Source organism: Besnoitia besnoiti, chromosome X (assembly GCF_002563875.1).
Source record: "Besnoitia besnoiti strain Bb-Ger1 chromosome X, whole genome shotgun sequence".
Classification (NCBI taxonomy): Eukaryota; Apicomplexa; class Conoidasida; order Eucoccidiorida; family Sarcocystidae; genus Besnoitia; species Besnoitia besnoiti.
In genome coordinates this window covers 39,922-58,770 of record NC_042365.1, presented here as the reverse complement: position 1 = coordinate 58,770, position 18,849 = coordinate 39,922, and the positions used below count along the sequence as shown (strand labels likewise).

The following is an 18,849-nucleotide window of genomic DNA, read 5'->3' as shown; positions in this document are numbered from 1 at the left end:
TGGCGGCAGAGCCGCGTTATGTCAACCGGAGCAATCAGGGTCGCCGATTGCCTCTACGGGTGCTTCTTTACCCGCCACCAGAACGGGACGGTCATACTCAGGCAGTCCTTGTGCCCTCAGGGGCGATGCAACGAGGCGTCTCCACGCCGCAGCTCTGCACACCCTTACCGCGGGGGAGTCAATCTTGGAAAGTGCGCGGATCGAGTCGCATCGAATCGCGCGAGTGAATCCTGTCTCGAGATGTGTCCGGCTTTGCAGTCAGAGCTGCCTCCGCTCTCCAGCCGGGTCTGGAGCTCCTTAACTCTCGCCAAGCGCGTCTCGCGCTGAGCTTTCAGCTGTGAAGCAAAACGCAGCGGCAGTCCCAGCGGCCGTTTTTTTTGCAGCGTGCGTTGTCGACGACTGTCGCATACATTCGGATCGGTGATCCCGATTTCCAAGTCTATCTGTGAGAGCGCCCAAGACTCGTTTCACACGCTGGAACTTTTTACGTCGCTATCGTTCTCCCTTGGCGTTCTACTGGTTCATAGACGTATCCACGTGCAGGAGACTCGAAAGATCAGGACACTGCCGACGCCCTGTTGTCGGGTCTGCGTGAAGCAGACGCCTGAGCGGTTGCCATTCACTACGCACTTCCTCCTAGTTCTGTGCATGCAGTTCCGGTAAAGGGCAAACTTGGCGCTCCCTTGTCCAGATCAAGGTTCTGTGGTGGTTCAGAGAAGAACAGTTTACGTCTGAGACGCTGCACACAGGATCGACAGAACCGAAGCGCTTTCGCGCCCAACCGACAACAGCCCCCTACGAGAGGTCAAGCGTATGCCCGTCGATACTGCCTCGATTGTCGGCGCCCATTTATTGTTCGTTTCCGACTTGCTGCTGCAGAGATTTCGCCGTCGGCGGCGAGCCTCCATTCACACCAAACGTTTCTGCGGTGCAATCCGTTCCCAGCAGCGGACTCTGACTGTTTACCTGCTTCTGTTTTTCCTGGAGGTGGCGCTGCTTGTTGATGGCATGCGTGTCCTGCGTCTGAGTGAAGAGATGGGTGGAGAGACCTGGGAGGGCCCTGTCCTCTCGGCTGCTCCCAGGGCGCTGCTGCGTCTTCAGCTGATCCGCGCTGTTGACGCCCTCTTGCTGAGGCGACGCCTTCTCAAGCTCTGCTTGCGCCGCAGACATTTGGCTCTCGTGGTCAGCCCGCAGCCGTTCCTCGCGAAGCGCTAAAACACGCATCAGATTCTTTCCGCTCTCACGAATTCTCTCCAGGTAGCGCCGGTGTAGCCTGCGGCGATCTCTCGTTAAGAGGCTGTCTTCGAACCTGTGGAAAAACAAACATTTAGGTCGCTTAAGGGCGTTCAGAGAACAGGCTGCTGCCTTAGTGTGAGCTCGGGTGCTGTGCGCGGTTTGTGGGAGCGTGCCACTAAGCTCTCCTCTCGCACACAGTGGCGTGACCGCGGCTCACGTGATGTCGAAAACCGGGGAAGCTGTGACTTCAAGCAGTTCTTCACCTCAGCTTGCGCTCGCCCAACAAGAGTTGGACATCTGTGAGCTTCTTACGCTGGAATCATGAAGTCTTTGGGCCGCAGTCCACTGGCCTCGCACGCCTCCTTGGTTTTTGGGCAGCTCGAAATGCGGCTCATCACTTGCTCCAGGAGCTGCACGGAGTCCTCAATCATATCCACGAGGGCAGGCTTCAGTGGAATGCTGGAGAATATGCTTCGGTATGCGCTGTCGTTGAAAAACGATGGCGACGTGTGAGGGAGGCACGTTGAGCCAGCAGCGGCCGCTTGACTGATGACATCCATCCAGTCTGCAGTTGAATCCTCGTCGTGACAGCATTCATCGAGCGCGGCCTCCGGCTGGATCCCGTCTGCGAGTTTGGCATCCTCTAATTTGCAAGTCTCCGCCTGGCTCCGCGGAGGTTTCCGGGGCGCTCCTGAGTAGGTTTCCGCCGTGCTGGAGGGACTGCCACAGCGCCCTCGTGAAAGCGAAGACGATGCCTGTGCGCGGCCGTTGTCCCGCCTCGAGTTGCTGCCAACGCCATGGAACCCGCGCTTAGCATCGATGCAGCTTGCGTCTTCCGCCGCTTGCTGATACGCATAAAAAGTGGAATGAAGCAGCCAATCACGGGCAACACAGCTGCGCCACAACTCACGCACGCTCAAACTGCCTACTGCTTGGGGGGAAAACGTCTCCTGGGATGGGCGCGCTGATAGTGGCTCGGCAGGAGGAACTCGCGGCTGTCAATCAGAAGCGCGGAGTTGCAGAATTCCTTGACGCCAGTGAGACAATCGCGTGCCCCCGTCGACGGCCTCTCTACATCCAAGCACTAGTGAAATAACTGGAGGCGGGGTTATACAGATCTCTAGACATGTGACTTAAGATGCACAGGCAGACTGCCGTGAAGAAAAATGCTGAGTTACCGACGGTCCCAAATCATCTTCGGCGGGACAACTAGAGTGGAGAGTCAGCCTGGCGCAGACGGCGAGCATATCGGTATTTATACACCACCCTCCCACTGAGCCGCTTAAGACAGCTAAAAGTGTTGGATTTCAATATCCTACTACATTAACATTATTCCGCACCGATTATGTTCCAGGTGCAATGTATGGATTCCTGCTGTCACCTTAACAGCGAGAGAAAACTACTACTCATGTGCTAGTTTGATCATTGATGGCAGGGTCGTGGCAACCATGTTTGCTTGGGAGTTGGGAGGCGGAATCGTTACTAAGCTGCAGGTCGTGCTGAGAGAGGACATAAATACTAGCCGACCGCCGGTTTTGGGCGGCTCACATGTGTGTCCGCATTCGCAGCGCGCTGCCCGCCGATCGCTGACTGGGATCGGTCGTTTTTCTTCCACGTCGCATTCTCTCGGGGGGGCGGGCCTCTGTCTGGAACGATGCTCTTTTTTGGCTTAGCTCCCAAGATGACGGGGGTGCTTCCCGCAGCTTCAGGGAGACTCTGCTTGCGCGGACGAAGGAGCCCTTTCCGCTGCCGAGGCGCCCTCTGGGTCGTCTGCCCTAAACCAGCCACCGCCTCTGACGACGAACTGACCACGAGAGATACGTTGGCGCGCACTGTCGATTTTCGAAATCCCTCCCCCTCGGGGGCCTGTCGGCACCAGCCAGACGAGCTAGAAGTTCTGCCGGCTGCAGGTGACTTTGTTGTAGAAAGCCGCATGGTGTCAGCGCGCGCCTGAGCTGGCAGGTCGGTTTCCACCGAAGCTGCTCCCGAGAAAGGCGCTTCTGCTCACCTGAATGAGACAAATGTGGCGCTGTAGCCATCAAACGTCTCAGGTGAGCCGTGGAGGGCGGAGAAGCGCGACAGCTCTTGTGCGTGGATTCCGCGCGTAGGTCACCTTAAGGGTTTTAGGTTGTGGTACCCCCAGACACATGTCTCTGTGCTGTTTAGCCCCGTCAGAGGCAGCTGATTTCAGCTACATTTGCGTTGCCTTTCTGCAGCTCCTTGGCGGGGCCGGTCGCGCTCTTTTCGCGAAGCTACGGGGTCCCACAGCTGAAAAACCTGTAGGTCGGCTCGCCAGGAGTCGAGCGAGGTTCTGCTGCCGCGCTGACACATCTGCCTCCGCGCCATGTGCGACTGACAGGACCGACGGGCTGGCTTAGAAGATGCACTTTTTCTAGGGTCACTACCACTCGTTCGTTTGTAAGCTGCTGTCTCGCATGCCGTGAGGTTAGGATCGGGAGTCGCGTGCATCAGACGAAATCGGCCTGAACACACCTTAGTTTTTGCACTGGAGGGAAGCGTTCCTCTTATCATCGAGAGTCTGACTCTTTGACCTCACCTTCACTGTGAAGTACCCTGCAGCCACGCCACCGAGAGAGAAAAAAAGAAGGGGGCCACACAAGGCACACGAACTGGCAAGAGGAGTGTGTCTCCTTCGCAGCTCAGGCACTAGCTGCTACGGGAGTGGGACCTACGCGCCGCGCCCTGCCCCCACATTTAAGCCGACTCTCCACGTGAGCGGATCAGCCCCCCGTTTTATTTCTAGGAACGCCAGGACAGAATCACGCACGGAGAGTGCTTATGCGAACGTATTCCGTCAGGTGGAGCGGCTTTGCTCTGTGCATTCGCCCAGGGCTGGTAAATCTCCTCAAGTGGACACTTACTCAGCGCCTGTAGCGGTGCAGGTGCCGCCCAGCTCATGCACGGGGAGCCAGCGCAGGAACGACCGATTTATTTTGTGCCTCGACGAGGCTCGGGTAGTAGTGCCTCGCAGGGCTAAAAATGCCCAGGAGGCTAGAGGCGGCTCGGCTCTCAATCTTGCGCGCAGCGTCGAAAAAGTGCTACACTAGCCCCTCGAAAAATGTTCCCTCGAAAAATGTTCCAGTCCTTTTCCCGTTTTCTGCTTCTCTGGAGACTCATTCGTGTCATGCGCCCGCTCCAGCCGCAGCTGGAAACTCGCCTTGCCTGTTGCCGCCAATTCTCCAGCTGCGGCGTGAGTGAGCCTGCAGCCGCCAACTCGTGAAGGCATGCGATTCGCCTGAACATGGCTCGACGCACTGCGTTTGCCCTTCAGTCTCGTTTGTTTTCCTAGCCTGCAGCTGCGCTGGTGTGCGAACTCCGTTGCTGCTTTGAGGCCGCTCACATGGCGGCGCCGCCCTACCGTCGTGGAGCCCCAGCCGCGTCTCCTTGTCTCGGAGGCAGCCGCCGGGGTTTTCGCTTCAGCCGCGGGGCGACTCCGCTCGTGCCCCGCCCTTTGAGTTTTTTCAGGTTCTCCAAGTGTGCCGTCTCGCTTCTTCTGCTCTTTGTCTCTCTCCTGTGGCCTGCTGAAAACTCGCCGCACGATGACGCCAGTCGCTCGCGCGCGCCTGGGCTGCGTCCGCCGCCGCCGGTCGCCCGCCTGGCTGCCGCGTCGATGGCGGGGCGCAGCGAATCCACAACAGTCGACGCCGACGACGCGCAGGAAGGGCTCGAGGTGCGCCGGGCGAGTCGCTCTCGGCGCGGCGAGGCCCGTGGGAGCCCGGAGGACACGTCGGTCGAGGAAGGCCCGACCGTGTCGACGGCACACGTCCTGCGCGACGGCCGCAACCTGCGGTCCCTGCGCCGCCGCGTGTCCCAGCGCAGCACGCCGAGGGAATCCGCAAAAGCCAGCCATTTGGTCTCCTCCCTCGTCCGCCACACGCCCCGGGGCGGCGACGCCGCCGCCGCAGGCGCGGTGGGGGAGGGGGACGCCTCAGCGGCACCGAGGGGGGCCTCCACCGACGGCGGCATGAACACGGCGACTCGCACGCGGCTTCTGGCGGGAGGCAGAAGGCGGGGCGTCGAGCCTCTCGAGACCGCCGAGAAAGAAAGCGCGAACGGCCGCCCCAGGACGCCGTTCGCCGACCGCAACCTGGGCAGAGCCGTGAGGCTGAAGCGGGACGACGGCACAGCGCCGAGGGAAATCGAGGAATACTTCCGCAACGCGGCTCGCCGGAAAGTCCCCAAGCTGTTTGCCCAAGCCGTGCGGATGCCGGGGGGGTCGGCCTTCTTCAAGACTGCGTCTATCCTGCTGCTCACGTATCTCGCGTGGAGATTCGTGGTGAAAAATCGGTTGCCCACCTGGGTCCCGGGAAGCGGTAAAGCGGCCAAGAAGAAGCCAGACAAAATAGAGCTCGCCTCGGCATGGCATGGCAGGCAAGAGGGGGAGGGCGCTGGCGCGGACGAGGCGAACGCCGCGACGAAAAAAGACCTGAAAGGCGCGTCAGACCCCAAAGAACAATTGAAGACGGCCAACAGACTGAAGCTCTTCAACGCGCGCCTCGACGCCGTTCGAGAAACGACGAGCAGAAAGAAGACGCTCCTCGAATTGCAGAGAGAGAGTCGGATGCTGAAGCACGAAATCAGCGAGCTGTACCCCACTCTGCAGAGACTCCGCGCGGCGAACATGGTGCTGGAACGCGAACTGGCTGCCGGCGCATTGACGGGACCCGGAGTACTGACAGGCGGCGCGTCGGGGGGCCTCGCCTCCTCGAGGTTTGCGGGCGCGGGCGGCGCTCCAGGAGCCCGCATGGATCGCGCGGAGCTCGAGGCCCTCGTGGCGTCCATCTTGGATCCCACAGAGATGCCCGTCCTCCCCGCCAGCGCCTACTACGGCACCGGCGGCACGCGCCCTGGGTTCCCTGGGGGCGCGCCAGGCGCCGCGTCCACCGTGCAGGGCGGGTTCCCGACTGGCTGGCCCCGGAGCGGCTCAGAGCGCGTGCCGTCGGCGCCGTAGTAGGCGCTGGCGGGGAGGACGGGCGCGAGACCGAGCGCCGGGCTCTGGAAGTCGCGGCGCGGCCGCAGAAGACGCAGCTGGAGAACAAGGCGACTGCAAACAAGCTACAGACTGTGGAGGCCCACGAGGGGGGGGGCCTCTTTTTTAGCGCATTCGCTTGTACGAAGGCAAAATGAACAACGAGCTCGCATCCTCGGAAGAACTCAGAAAGGAAAACGAGGCGCTGCTCAACTAGCTCCACCTCAGCCAAAAAGACTACGCGACCATGTCGAAAAAACTTTGACACACTCAAACAGTAAGCGCTCGAGATGGAGAACTTCAGCGACGGCCTCGACAGACAAGTCGAAGCTGTGGGGGCGCGCCTCCAAAAGGGAGAGTAGCGTGCCTAGGGAACACAGTGGGGATGATGGCCTCCAGGGTGCTTCAGGTTCAGCGGAATAGCAGTCTGACTGCTTGGGGTCTAAGTCCGCGGGCGTAAGAGCAAAGGAACGTCAGCGGCGAGGAGGACGCAGGCTTGTCCTGCATGTCACTTTTAAGGGCTGGTCATGCACGAGAGCCTGTCTCGTCGATATTTTGCATTCCATTCGTTTCCGCTAAAGCGAGATACCAAGAGAGAGTCAGACGCGGAGCCTTACGCGGCCTACTCAGTCTCGGAACGTGCCTAGCTCAAGGCTCAACGCGGTGCCCTTCCCAGGCCGCGCAGAGCCTTTCGGAGTATGTTCAAAAACAGGTTTGTTTATTGTCTGGAGGGAGTCTGGGAAATCCGTATGCATAGATATCGTTGCCCGCCGGCGCAGAGCTGCGCCTCGAAAGCTAAAGCTCGGCGGAAACCCATGAGCCGAGAGCGCCAGTGAGAAAGCCGTGGGGATCCTAATCGCGCGCGGGAAGCATTGGGGTCCTCGAAGCCCCTCATTTTGATATTGTCTTGTTTTTCGCTACCTCCGAGGACATGCCACGCGCCCTTTGCGTGTCTGATCGTCCGACTTGATTCGATGCTGCTCCTCCTAACTTTTTCAAAATCCGCGCATGTCGCGGGACCGGTTTTACAGGAAGCATAAATACAGCTCCTTCGTCAATCTCGGTTTCGCTTTCCGCCCCTGGTGCCTGTATCGGGCAAACGCAGAGCCCGAAGATGCGCCTCGAGTGCGGCGCGCAAACCCTCCAAACAGCCCTGCGCTGCGAGAGCGCCACCTTCGCTTCCCGCGACCCCTGCAAACGCGGGCCTACACGGCCACCCTGTAGTCACTTTCACGCTCGAGAATTTTCCGCACTAGTTGAGTTATCCGCGGACGAGAGGCGCAGGGGCGTCCTGCCGCAAAGGATACCTATTCCTGGAAAAAAAACCGGAGTCAAGTAGGTATTCCTAGCCCAAACGGCAAGGCCCCGATAATCCGGTCAGTTGCCTCTGGATTTGACACCATCACGCGAGCAGTTGGTGGAAGATACACACTGCCCCCCAAACCACTACCGAATTCAGAACTGACTCCATATCCAGAGGATTTTTCATCTCAACTATGCTTGGTCCGGGACCAGAGCTGCATGAACTGGTGGTCAGGCCACAGCCAGTTCGAACTGCGGTTGCAGCAAACGATGAAGCGACACCCTCGTAGGTTCCCTCCATCGTTCTGCTCACTTTTCTGTGCTACTCCAGCCACTCCCACCGCGGCTGACAGTCCGAAAGAAGCGACGACGAAGCGGCCTGGCCTGCCAGCTCCTGCTTCGCTGCAGCCCACCACATGCCTTTCCCTTCTAGCTGCACACGCTGCGTGCACCGCTGACCTCTGTGTTGTGACAAAAACAAGTTTTCCACCGAAGAACGGAGACGTTTCTCTTAATCGCAAAGTCCGCGCGGGCCGGATACGCTGTATAGGCCGTTGAGTTAAGTTCTACCGAGAACCACTGAGACTACGAAATCAAGATGTGGGGCTAGGAGATGCTGCGCGCCTTATCAATGCAGCACCAGCTAAGGCGCGCAGCATCGCCTGTGCTTCTTAACACTAAAGGGGCTGCTCTGGGGCAAAACGAATTCACTTCACCCCGATAAAGAACGACGCGGAGGCCTCGCACTGAGGCTGCGGTGAGCGAGCCTCACGCGGCTTTAGCTACCTGCTGTGCATCACGATGCGCGCAGATTCCGCGCAACTGTTGCAAATTGACGCAATTCGTAAATCGTTCAAAAATCGGCGCCGCGCACAGAGTTCAGTCGTTTTCGAAAGACGGAAAACCCTCGACACACAACGCACACTAGAAGACACATGCCCAGTATTCACGGTGCCGTTTGCGCCGTCGCAGTCTCTGTTTCGCTGGCAAACTCACTCTTCACAAACTCTCGCTCTCCTCCCCTACTCTCCCTTCCCTCTTGTCTGACGTCCTGAGGTCACACTCCTCACGCCCTGCTCCTCGCCATCCATAGGCCGTCGTCTTCGCGCGTTCGGCGACAAGCGGCCTCGTCCCGCCGCGGAGACCTCCTCAGACCCCCTCAGGCGCCCTGCCTCATGTTTCCTGAATCCATCCCTCCTTTTCGCTCGCCCTCTTCGGCTGCGTTCGCGGGCTTCGCTGCGGCTAGATTCTCTCACCGTGCGCACCGCGACGTCCCTCGCGCTGCCGCCGCTCTTCTTGCTCGCGCTCTCGCCAGAAAAGCAGCGCCCGACAGAGAACCCGCCACTTCCGCAGCCCCTCCTCTCTCTCCCTCTCCTCTCGGCGCTGCTGTCGCTTGAGCCACACCGCCTCGCGCTTCTCCCGCTCCTCCCGCCAGGCCGCGCGCACGCGCGCCTCGTCTCCACTTAGAACCACGATGCCGTCGCGCACTGGAACCCAGCCGGCGAAGGCCGCCGACGAAGGCGAGGCGTTGAAGGCCTTCCGCTCGAACGAGACGATCGCCGGCTTGAAGTCCACTCCGCATTTGACCGCCGCAGCTACGAGGGCGCCGCCCAAACTCGCCGCGCTCAGCGGCGTCTGCGTCTTCCCCGAAGAGGGCACAAATGCAGAGAGAAGCGACGGGGCGGAGGGCGCAGCAGACAGAAAGGCAGACGCCGCCGGCCGCCCCCCCCCCGCACACTGAAAATCCGCCAAGGAGATGTGCACAGCTCCTATGGGCACGGGGGCCTGCGAGAAAAACACGCAGCAAGAAGACGCACTCGCAAAGCACTCGGGGTCGCCTTCTGCGCTGGACACTTTGCACGGACTGGGGGAGACGACCGACCCCCCCCTCCTTCCGCCAGCCCCCCCCCCCCCCCCCCAGCGATCGAGGTTCGTCGGGGCTCGACTCCGCGTCGCGACTTCTTTCTCCTTTGAGCTCCGCTGAGACGGAGCCCACACTTACCAGCTTGCCGACTTCAATATTTCCTCTCCCATTGTCAGGCAGGCGCCCGTTCTCGACTTTGGGCGGCGGCTTCTCGTCAGTCTGCCACCGGCCGTAGAGGGCGACGCGCCGCTCCGCCCCCGCGTCCTCCTCCGCCTCCCCGCGACTGTTTGAGTCTTCTTCCTCCCTCTGCAAAATAGGGTTCAGCCAACGCGTCGCCGCGCGGCCGGGGACTTGACAGCCTCGCAGACTCTGCGGCTGCGGCCTCCGAGTCTTGCGGAAGACGAAGCGCAGCGGCGCGGCGTCTCCGCGCACGCGCCGACCCTCGCGCTCCCACTGCAGAGAGGTCTTCAACAGAGACACGTCTCTGCGGAGAAAGACGAGCTCGCCCTGGAAAAACGCCGCGGGGCGGGCCTGCGGCGGCAGGTACTCGTACGGGCGGAGCTGCGGAAGCACAGAGACGCAGAAGCAGGGCAAACAGCCGGCTGCAACGAGAGAACGAGGCGCTGTGAAAACACACGCGCCCACCAAGCGCCGACCAACGGACAGAGATGAGCTACCGGACTTGCGTGCACAGAGAACGGGAAGAACTCAACTGATGCACCCACGCCACCGCAGCGGCGTGGCGTACGCCGACGCAGCTCAGAGCTCATATCGCGCAGCGGAGTCAACCAAGAGATGCGACGAAGCCAGCCTGAAATACTACATGGAAGGCTCGAAGGCGAGACCGACGATGGTCGGAATGACGCCGCTTACCATCGAACCCAGGACGAACTTTGGATGTTTTGAAAATCCTGCTTTGCTTGTTGGGAGCGGCTCGCGTTCGAGGAGGCGGCGCCGTTCTTCCTCCTCAGCGGCGTCTTCTTCTTTCGGCAACTCAGGCGAGGGGGCCTTCACGCTCGCGTCGTCTTGCGTCGGCGTCTCTGTCTCCTCTCGCCCTTCCTCCGCGCCTTGGTCCCCCTGCGGGAGCGGCGACTCTGCCTCGTCGCCGAAGATGATATACTCATCTTCTTCGTTGCCGCAGTCCTCCGCGTCGTCCTCTTCGTTCGACTCGACTTCCCCTCCGCTTCCTTCGCCCTCATTCTCTGCGTCGCTCCGGCTGGCGGCTTTGCGAGGCAGGCCCTCGCTCCCGCTGCCCCCTGGCGACCGCGGCGAGTCTCCGCTCGGCTGCGACTCGTCGGGTTCGGCGCCGCCGCTTTGCGTCAACTCCTCGGGCCTGCCTCTTTGCCGCTTTGCCGCGCGGCTGAGGAGGGCGCGCGTCGCGGGAAGGTCCCACCACACCTGCAGGTGATGAGGGCGCCGCTGCAGAACTTTCTGCCAACTAAACACTCAGACACACAGGAAACGACGACTGCATGCCTCTCAGATAGCTGGAGTGCAGCCGCCGCGCGGCCCCCAGTCCCCAGAAAGAGTTGCGTGTGTGCAGACTCTACAACTGTATCATATACACATCTGTCTTCATAAAGGTGCGACGGCGGAGCCAGCTGAGAGACAGAGAGAAAAGAAGCCGCAGATCCAAATTCGTACACTTAGCGGCGCTGGCGAGTTGGGACACGATGCAGCAACGCAGCGACACACCCACCCACATATACACATACACACACATATACATACGTATACATATATATACATACACATACATATATATACATATCTATTCACATGTATATGTGCAGTCATGGAAAGTGTATATACTTGAGTGCGGAGGGTCTACAGATACGGGCTCTGTATGCTCGTGAAGGGAGGCGGCCGGTCCTGGCTCGACGCACAAGAAGGACGACCCGCCCGCCGCATCGATGCAAAGACTTTCCTTCATTGCGTAGGCCCCCAAAACGCCTAGAGACTTGCCGACGCGCGTACCTGGAAGCGTAGCGGAAAGTGACGTCAGAGATTCTTTCGTCTTCATCGATGGCGAGGACGAAGCGCAACTTGCCACCTCCAATTTCGCCGGCCTCTCCCCCGCCCGCGTTGCGCTCTGGCTTTACAAGGAAGCCAAGAAAAGAGAGATCCTCACTTTGAGAATCGTCACCGCCGTCGCCCCCTGCCCCTGCTCGCTGAGGTCCCCTGTCCGCTGCGCCTCCCTCTCGACCTCGCAAGGCCTGCCCTCCCGGTCTTTCGCCCTGGGGCGCCCCAGCGGCGGAGACAGGAGGCGCGACCGCGCCCGAAGGGCCACTCTGGCCGAGGGCGCAGCCTCGCTCCTTGGGCGAGTGCCCCTCTGCTTGCGGAGAGCCAGTTGAGTTCGCACTCGCAGGGAGCGCCGCAGACGCGCCGCCCGCTGCAGAAGAGTTCGCCGCATCGGATGCAAAGAACGAAGAACAGGAAGACGGAGGAGAAAGCGATCCAGTCGCCGAACTCGCGACGCGCGCTCGACGCCCGCGCCGGACCGCCGCCCGCAGGAAGTTGACGCCGACCAGCTCCGCCGGGGGCGAAGTGGGCGCGGGTCGGCAGGACGCCGAGCCTGAACCGGCTAAAGAAGAGAGAACTCCAGTGACAGGGTGGCTCCTGCGGTCGCTGGACGCCAGTCGCGGCGTGTCAGTCCCCCCAGGTGCCCCTCCTGAACGTCGCTGTCTCCCGCCGCCGCCGGCCGCGGATCGGGCGCCCGCGGTGCCTCCTGTGCGTCTGAGCCTGCTGTCTCTGGAGCGAGACGCCGACCGCGAAGAGGCCCGTCGCCACGCCTCGCTGAACTCAACGGCCAGTTGGTGACGCTCCTCCTCAGCCTCGAACGGGAAGGCAGCTCTGCAGGAAGCCGCGCGGTCGCCCTCGCAGTCGCGCCCCTGGCTCCTTCCTCTCGTCTCGAGCGGCGCCTCGGGGGCGGGGGCTCCGGGCGCGGCGCACGCGCGAGCTAGACGCTGCGTCTCGTCCTCGAAGAGCTGAAAAAACGCGCGAGGAAGCGAGACGCGCTCGCCCATCCCCCTCAACAGCGCCAGGGCGAACAGGCACGCCAGCAAGCCCGTGGGGCTGCCGCCCCGCAGCGTTGCCCCGTCCGCAGACGAGAGAGACGAGGCGCCCGACGCGCGCAGACTGGCGAAGAAGGGCGACGAGACGACCAAATCCGACGCGGGCGACGCCGCAGCCTCCGCCTGGCGCTGGAACTCCGCGAGCGCGGCGACGAGCGACCGGCCGGCAGCCAGCTCTTGACCTTCCGACGGAGGAGACGCCGGCGGCGAAGTTCGCGCGAGGACTGACAGGCGGCGCGCAGAGGAAAAGAAAAACAGCAACGGCGCCCGCCCGATCAGGAAAGGGAAGAAGCGGCTCGTCCACGCCTTCGGCGTACTCGGCTCAGGCGGCAACGGAGAAGAGACAACCGACAAGGAAGCAGATGACGACGAAGACGGAGGGACGCAGGCCGACGCAGGCAGGGGAGGAGGAGCTTGCCTCGAGGCGGCTGCTCTACCGCCTTCTCCGTCATATTTCTTTGTCGCGGCATGCGGGCCGCCCACCCTCGCGTCCAAGCTCCTCGTCGCCTTCTCTGAGACGCGCAGCCCCGCAGTCACCTCCCCGCGGTTGCCTACCTCCTCTTCCTCGGAAGACGAGGAAGAAGAAGAGGAAGAAGAGGAAGAAGATCGGCTCTGTCTCTCTCTGCGTCTCGTCAGAAGGAGCCCGTCGAGCAGGAGGGAATCGAGTTCGCCTCGCGTCTTGCTCGGGCCTCCGTGCCCGCGTTTCGTTCTCTCTTCTTCCTCGGACTTGCGCGCTTCGGCGACGCGCCCTTCTTCTTCCGCCTTCGCACTCGTCGCCCCGCCTGGCGGGTACGTGGGCAAGAAGGCGAAGCGAGCCTCTTGTCGCGTCGAAGTTCTTCCCTCTGCTCGCCCGGCGCTGCCTCGAGTCGACTCGACGTCCTGAGAGTCCGCCGCGAGCCTCGCCTTCGCTTCCGTTCGCCTCTTCAGCGCCGACTCCGTCTGCGGCGCCGCTCCAGCTTCCCCGTCGCGTTCTCTCTTGGTGCATGCGCTCTGTCCGTGGGCTTGAGCCGCGGAGAACGCAGAGAGGAAAGCCGAGAAGTCGGGCGGCGGCTTCCGCGCGCCTGCCGCCCGCCCCGAGAGGACGTCGGCGGCGTCGTGGAGGAACGCGCAGGGGAAGAAAGCGCAGGAAATCCATCGCCGCGATCGCTCACAGTAGTACTCGCCCCAGAGCTGCGCTGCGTTCGCCCATGAGCACAGCGCAGATGCCGGCAACTCCGGCGCCTCCGCGACGGCCCCAGCACCCGACGCAGGCGGGCAGGCGAGCGAGGATGCAAGCAAAGCCGAGAGAGGAGACACGCAGCCAGGCAAAGCCGCAGACAGCAGCGAAGACGCCGCGGCGGAGGAAGAAGAAGTAGGGGAGGAAGAGGAAGCGGCGGAGGAAGACGTGGCGGCGGCTGGCGCTTTAGGCGAGGGAGAGGAAGGCCCCTGAGCGGACGTCTCGCCTATGAAGCTAACCTCTTCGTCTGTCTCTTCGCTGTCCCTCTTTTCGGCTGCTGCATGCGCCGTCGGGGGATCCCCGCCGGAACGCTCGCTGTCATCCAGTTCGCGGCCGCGGCCTTCGTCTCTTCTTCGAGGCCGAAAGACGGCGTCGTAGACCCCTACTCGAGCGCTCGCCGCGGAAGGCAACGCTTGAGAGAAATACGCTTCCGGCGGCACGTTGAGGAAGGCCGGGAGAGGGAGATGGAGCCGAAGAAAGAGCGAAACAATCCAGGGTGGCGTCGGTGTCAGGCAGCAGGAGCCGCCTAAAAAACAAAGCAAGAAAAGTTAAATAGACAGCCGAGCACAAAGGTCGAAGCACGACGTGTGTAGGCGACGACACCCCTCAAGCGGCGCACCGCTGACCGGCTGCAGAAGCAGAGCTTGCGCGCGAGACGCAGAGTCTCCTTCAAAAACCCTAATGCCTGAAGAAACGAAATGAGGACAGAAGGCCGCGGCGGCACACCGAGGAGACGCGACACAGAGGAGCGTAGGCAGAGCGAGCGAGAGAGACTCCGCGTGGCCCGCGAGACGCCAACACAAAACTCCTAAACTTAAAACGAGGAGTCGAGCGTTGGTCTAATCCGCATAAAGATGAATTACCATCATCTGCACATCTGAGTTGAGACTGTCGGGTATATACTTTAGACGCTACCTTCCCGGCTAAACATCCCTTTTCTTCGAAAGACACTCTCTTCTACGAAGGAGCGGAAACCGCGCCCGCAAGCAGACTCGCTGAACCTGACAGCGAAACGACCTGGGCACAGAGAATGTGGCGAACGAAGAGGAGAGACCGAGGACAGGAAGCGGAAGAGAGGTTCTCTACCTACCGGGGCGCGAGGGCAGTTGAATATCCGAGGGCGGCAGGGCGAGGACGAGGCGGGCCTGGACACCCAGCGCCCGGCAGAGCGCGACGAATATCTGCGTGAGCAAAACCAAAAACCGAGACACGCGATAAGTGACAAAACGGCAGACATAAACACAGCGCAGCCGCCTCTCATGCAGCGGTAGCCTTGCCCAATTCGCCCTGTAAACGTCGGCCTTTTTTGTTGGCATATGCGCGGATGCATCCCCGCCTTTCGGCTCGACTCTTCTCTCCGCGCACAGCCTTGTGGAAGCGAAGCCTCTGCGAGCCCGTCCTCTCTTCTTGGTCGAGCTTTCCTTCGTTCTCCGCGGCACCCGGACGCTGTCGTTCCACAAGTGTCCGCTTCCGGCTCTTCGGCTCTGCGCCGGAAGTTTCGCCTGGCCTCTTTCTCTCTCTCAGTCGGTTTTGAGGCTGTCCGATGCCTCCTTCCTCTCTGCCTTCTCTGCGGTCGCCTCCCTTCTCGCTAGAGCTGCCTTTTGGTGCCCTCGCCTCGCCTACCACAGCCAGCATGGCGCCTGTGCCTCTCTTCTTCTCGATTGCCCTCATGAGGCGAAAGCGCAGCGCGCCTCCCCCGTAGGGCGACGCGCGCCTCCGCGACCGACTCGCTCGACTCCGCGGCCTTCCTGAGGGGGACCCGCGCCCTACAGTGCCTTCGTCGCCCCTCGGCGCCTTCTTGAAGCCTCGCTCCGCTTCTCGCCGCGCCAAGAACGCGGCCTCCGTCGCAGTCTGCGCGGAGAGAACGACGCCCGCCAGCGCGCCGGCCGCCGCCCCTGGAGCCCCAGGGACGCGCCCGGGGGCTCCGGCACGGCGAGCAGAGGAGACACCGCTCCTAAGACGCGCCCCTCGCGGCGTCGGAGCGGCAGAAAGAAGGGGTGCCGATTTGGGAGGTCCACGGCCTGAAGAAGCAAAGGAGAGAAAAACGGAGAAGCTGACATAAAGAGGCTGTTGCGAGAGCTGAGGAAAGCAGCATATGCGATGCAGCTGAATTGAGGGCGGAAAGGAACGCGTTCGTCTACAGACGCCACAGAGGCGCGGCGTGTTGGAGCGGACGGAGATACAACGCATTCCTCAGAGCGCAGGAACGCCAAGGAGTGAACGTTGCCACGGACTGCCGATGACGGAGGCAGAGCGAGGCGAGCTTATTTTCTTCCCTGTTTTCTTGCAGCAGTCGAGGAGGCGCACACGCCGAGAGTCCTGCGGAGGCACGCGGAAACCACTCGATGTCGATGAAGACGACGCGAAAATGCGACACAAGCAGAATCGGCAGAGAGATGCGATGCTGGATTACCTCGAAGGTCTCCTTGAGAAACACAAAGGCAGCCGCGCCCTCCGCCGGAAAACAAAGTCGAGGTTCGCTGTCCCAGTTCGTCCGCGTCTCTGTGGGTTCTCGTCCTGCGTCGCTTGCGTCTGCTGGATCCTTGCCTTCGCTCAGCCGGCCTGAGGAATTCATGGCAGCTCCCTCGTGGCTCTCTCGGGTTTCCGAACTGCCGCACGCACGCAGTGTCTGGTCACCTGCAGCCTTCTTCTTCCTCTCGTCGTCTTCTCCCTTTACCTTTTCTCCCTCGCCAGAAGATGTGCATTTCTGCTTTTTGGAGTGAGTTTCACCTGCGCACGCTCCCGCAGCCGCTGCCTCGGGCGCGGGCCGCCTCCGTTTGCTTCTCTTCTTCTCCTCTTCGTTGGTTTTCTCGACGCAGAAGGACAGGAACAGATCGAGGACGGCGGCGCAGAGGAGGGGCGAGTGCGTGAGCGTTTCGCGATGAACGAAGCGAAGCCACGAGATCCAACTCACGAGCTCGATCTGCTGAGAGAATCGAGTCAACGCCCTGTCTGCCTGCCTCACTTTCCTCAGCGCCTCGTCGTGCTCGCGCGCCGACTGCGCAGCGGCCCGCGAGGAAGAAGAAGACGCAGGAGGCAAAGAAGACGAAGAAGAAGCAGAGGAAGACGAAGGCGCTGGAAACAAACACGCAGAAGACACAGAAACGCAAGCACACGAGCCCGCCGTAGACGCCCCCGCACCTGAAGAGGAAGGAAGCGAACCGGAAGAAGAGGAAGACGAAGAGGAGCGAGGAGCGGAAGAAGCGGAAGAAGAAGAATTCGATGACGGGAGAGATGAGGCTATTTCAGGAGACGCAGAGCAGGGTGATAGGCCTGAAAAGACAGAAGACACCGGCGGAGGGAGGAAACGCAGAGCAGCATCCGAAGTCGCGTGGGAAGAGACGTGAGAGAAAGAAGACAGCGCTGGAGTGAGAAGCGGAGTTTGCCGCCCGTCTCCCTCGTCTTCACGCGCATGAGAAGGAGAAGAAGAAGGCGAGAAGTCCCTCTCTTCTTCCTGAGGGGAAAAAAGGCCTAGCTGTTCGTCCAAGGAAGCGAAGGCCGCGGCGCCTGAGGCAGAAAAGGACGAAGACGAGACTGAAGAAGCCGATTTGGGATCTGACGCAGAACGGAAAGGAGAAAAAGGCAAAGCCGGCTGAGGCGCTGCTGAAGAAGCTGGCGACGAGACCGGCGAAGACAAAGAGTGCAACGGGGAGCTTGAAGCTCCGACAGAGGAAGAAGAAGAGGGATCAGCGAGGGTCTCGGCGTTTGTCATTTCGTCTTTCGAAGAAGACGAAGGCTCGAGTCTCCGCGCGCCGTCGCCCTCCGAAGCGGGCGCTGCGGGTGGAGAGACGGGCCCTCCCGCCTGCGAGTCCGCTTCTTCCTCTTCTTCATCGCGCGGCATGACGGCAGAACTCGAACAGAGAGAGGAGCGAGACACAGAGAGCAGCGCACACGCGCGGAGAGCTGAAACCTCGACCCGAGAAGAAAAGAGGTGAGGAACAGAGCTGCCGAGGCCTCAAAGAGAAGAGGCCCAAGGCGAAAGGACACAAACAGACTGAGAAAGAATCGACACACAGCGGGAGGAGAAGGAAAGAAAGAAGGGAGAATGCTACAGAAGCAAACAAACAGCTCGCTGCTGCATCGAGCGCTGTTTGCTCAACGGTTAGAGAGAGACAGGGAGTCAACAACTGAAGAGAGAGAGGGACGGCCACGGAGTCGGAAGATCCAAGAGAGAGAAGAGATATTTCGAAAAGCCGATGAGCATTTCACGGATTTAACTTGATACCAGCGAAATAAAGAAGAAAAGGAGAGACAAGAGTTCGCACGCTTGACTGTGGCATCACGCGAATTGCACAAGCAGCGTCTTTTCGACACAGCTACACTTTTCTTTCAATGCCATTATGTGCAGAGAGTGAAGACTGACTTGGAAAAGAACGTTGGTTGCATACTTCTCCTCAAAGAAAAAGAGCGAAAACTGACTCAATTCTGCGCTTGAGATTGTCTGGTGCTTCTCTAAGCCCCTCTCTCCTTCTCCCCTGTCTCCGCGTCCTCGCGTCTCCGCTGTCTCCCGCTCGTGCCTTTTCCATCGTCTCTCCCCTTTGCTCATTTTTCCCTTTTTTTCCCGATCTCTTTCATCTCTCTGTCGCTGTTTTGTTTCGTTTTTGTCTTTTCGCCTTCCAAGCTTGCGGTTCCTCGCAGGCGCTTCCGCCTCACCGGCCTTGTCCCATCCAGCTTGTCTCTGCTCCTCTCAACCACTTCACTCCAGCCTCTCATTCTCTTTGCTCTCTTCGTCCCCTCTTGTTTTTTTTTCTCTCTGACCGGCTGCACTCCTCTTCTCTTCAGCGTGGAATAGAGAAAGGAACGGGCGCTTGAATGCGGAGTGAGCAGCGCTGCGCCGCAGCCTGGAGGGCGCGGGCCCCTCTCTTCGCATTCAAGAGGAAGCCTCGCGCCGACTCTACCGCGCCAGGAAGATGAAGGAATGAATTGGAAAGGACGCCTGCAGGGCTCATGGAGAGGAGGGAGCGAAGGGAAAACAGTCACGATTCGCGGGGGAGATGGCTGCAGCAAAGACAGGAAAAACGCAAGTCTCACGACCGGGGGGACTAGGCAAAGAGGAGCGTGTGACTCCCTCTCTGCTCCTCTTTCTTCCTGTCGACGGCACGCCCCTGCTCTAGCGTTCCTGTCTCTCCTCTTTTGCATTGCTCTGAGTCCCTCTTTCTTTGCCTTT

General features: G+C 60.8%; 3 protein-coding genes across 3 annotated transcripts; 1 reads left to right on the top strand and 2 right to left on the bottom strand.

The window, feature by feature from the left end:
* Positions 1 to 849: 849 nt before the first annotated feature.
* On the bottom strand, positions 850 to 3,171 carry BESB_015790 (uncharacterized protein; the record flags this gene model as incomplete). Its single annotated transcript, XM_029360294.1, has 3 exons — positions 850 to 1,309; positions 1,549 to 2,081; positions 2,785 to 3,171. The coding sequence occupies 3 exons, from the start codon at positions 3,169 to 3,171 to the stop codon at positions 850 to 852; spliced, it is 1,380 nt and encodes a 459-aa protein (XP_029216270.1).
* Positions 3,172 to 4,597: 1,426 nt separating this feature from the next.
* Positions 4,598 to 6,208, top strand: BESB_015780 (uncharacterized protein; the record flags this gene model as incomplete). Its single annotated transcript, XM_029360293.1, has 1 exon — positions 4,598 to 6,208. The coding sequence occupies one exon, from the start codon at positions 4,598 to 4,600 to the stop codon at positions 6,206 to 6,208; it is 1,611 nt and encodes a 536-aa protein (XP_029216269.1).
* Positions 6,209 to 8,770: 2,562 nt separating this feature from the next.
* On the bottom strand, positions 8,771 to 17,523 carry BESB_015770 (DNA repair protein Rad4 domain-containing protein; the record flags this gene model as incomplete). Its single annotated transcript, XM_029360292.1, has 8 exons — positions 8,771 to 9,313; positions 9,531 to 9,953; positions 10,266 to 10,830; positions 11,370 to 12,690; positions 12,784 to 14,208; positions 14,773 to 14,863; positions 15,306 to 15,703; positions 15,990 to 17,523. The coding sequence occupies 8 exons, from the start codon at positions 17,521 to 17,523 to the stop codon at positions 8,771 to 8,773; spliced, it is 6,300 nt and encodes a 2,099-aa protein (XP_029216268.1).
* Positions 17,524 to 18,849: the final 1,326 nt, after the last annotated feature.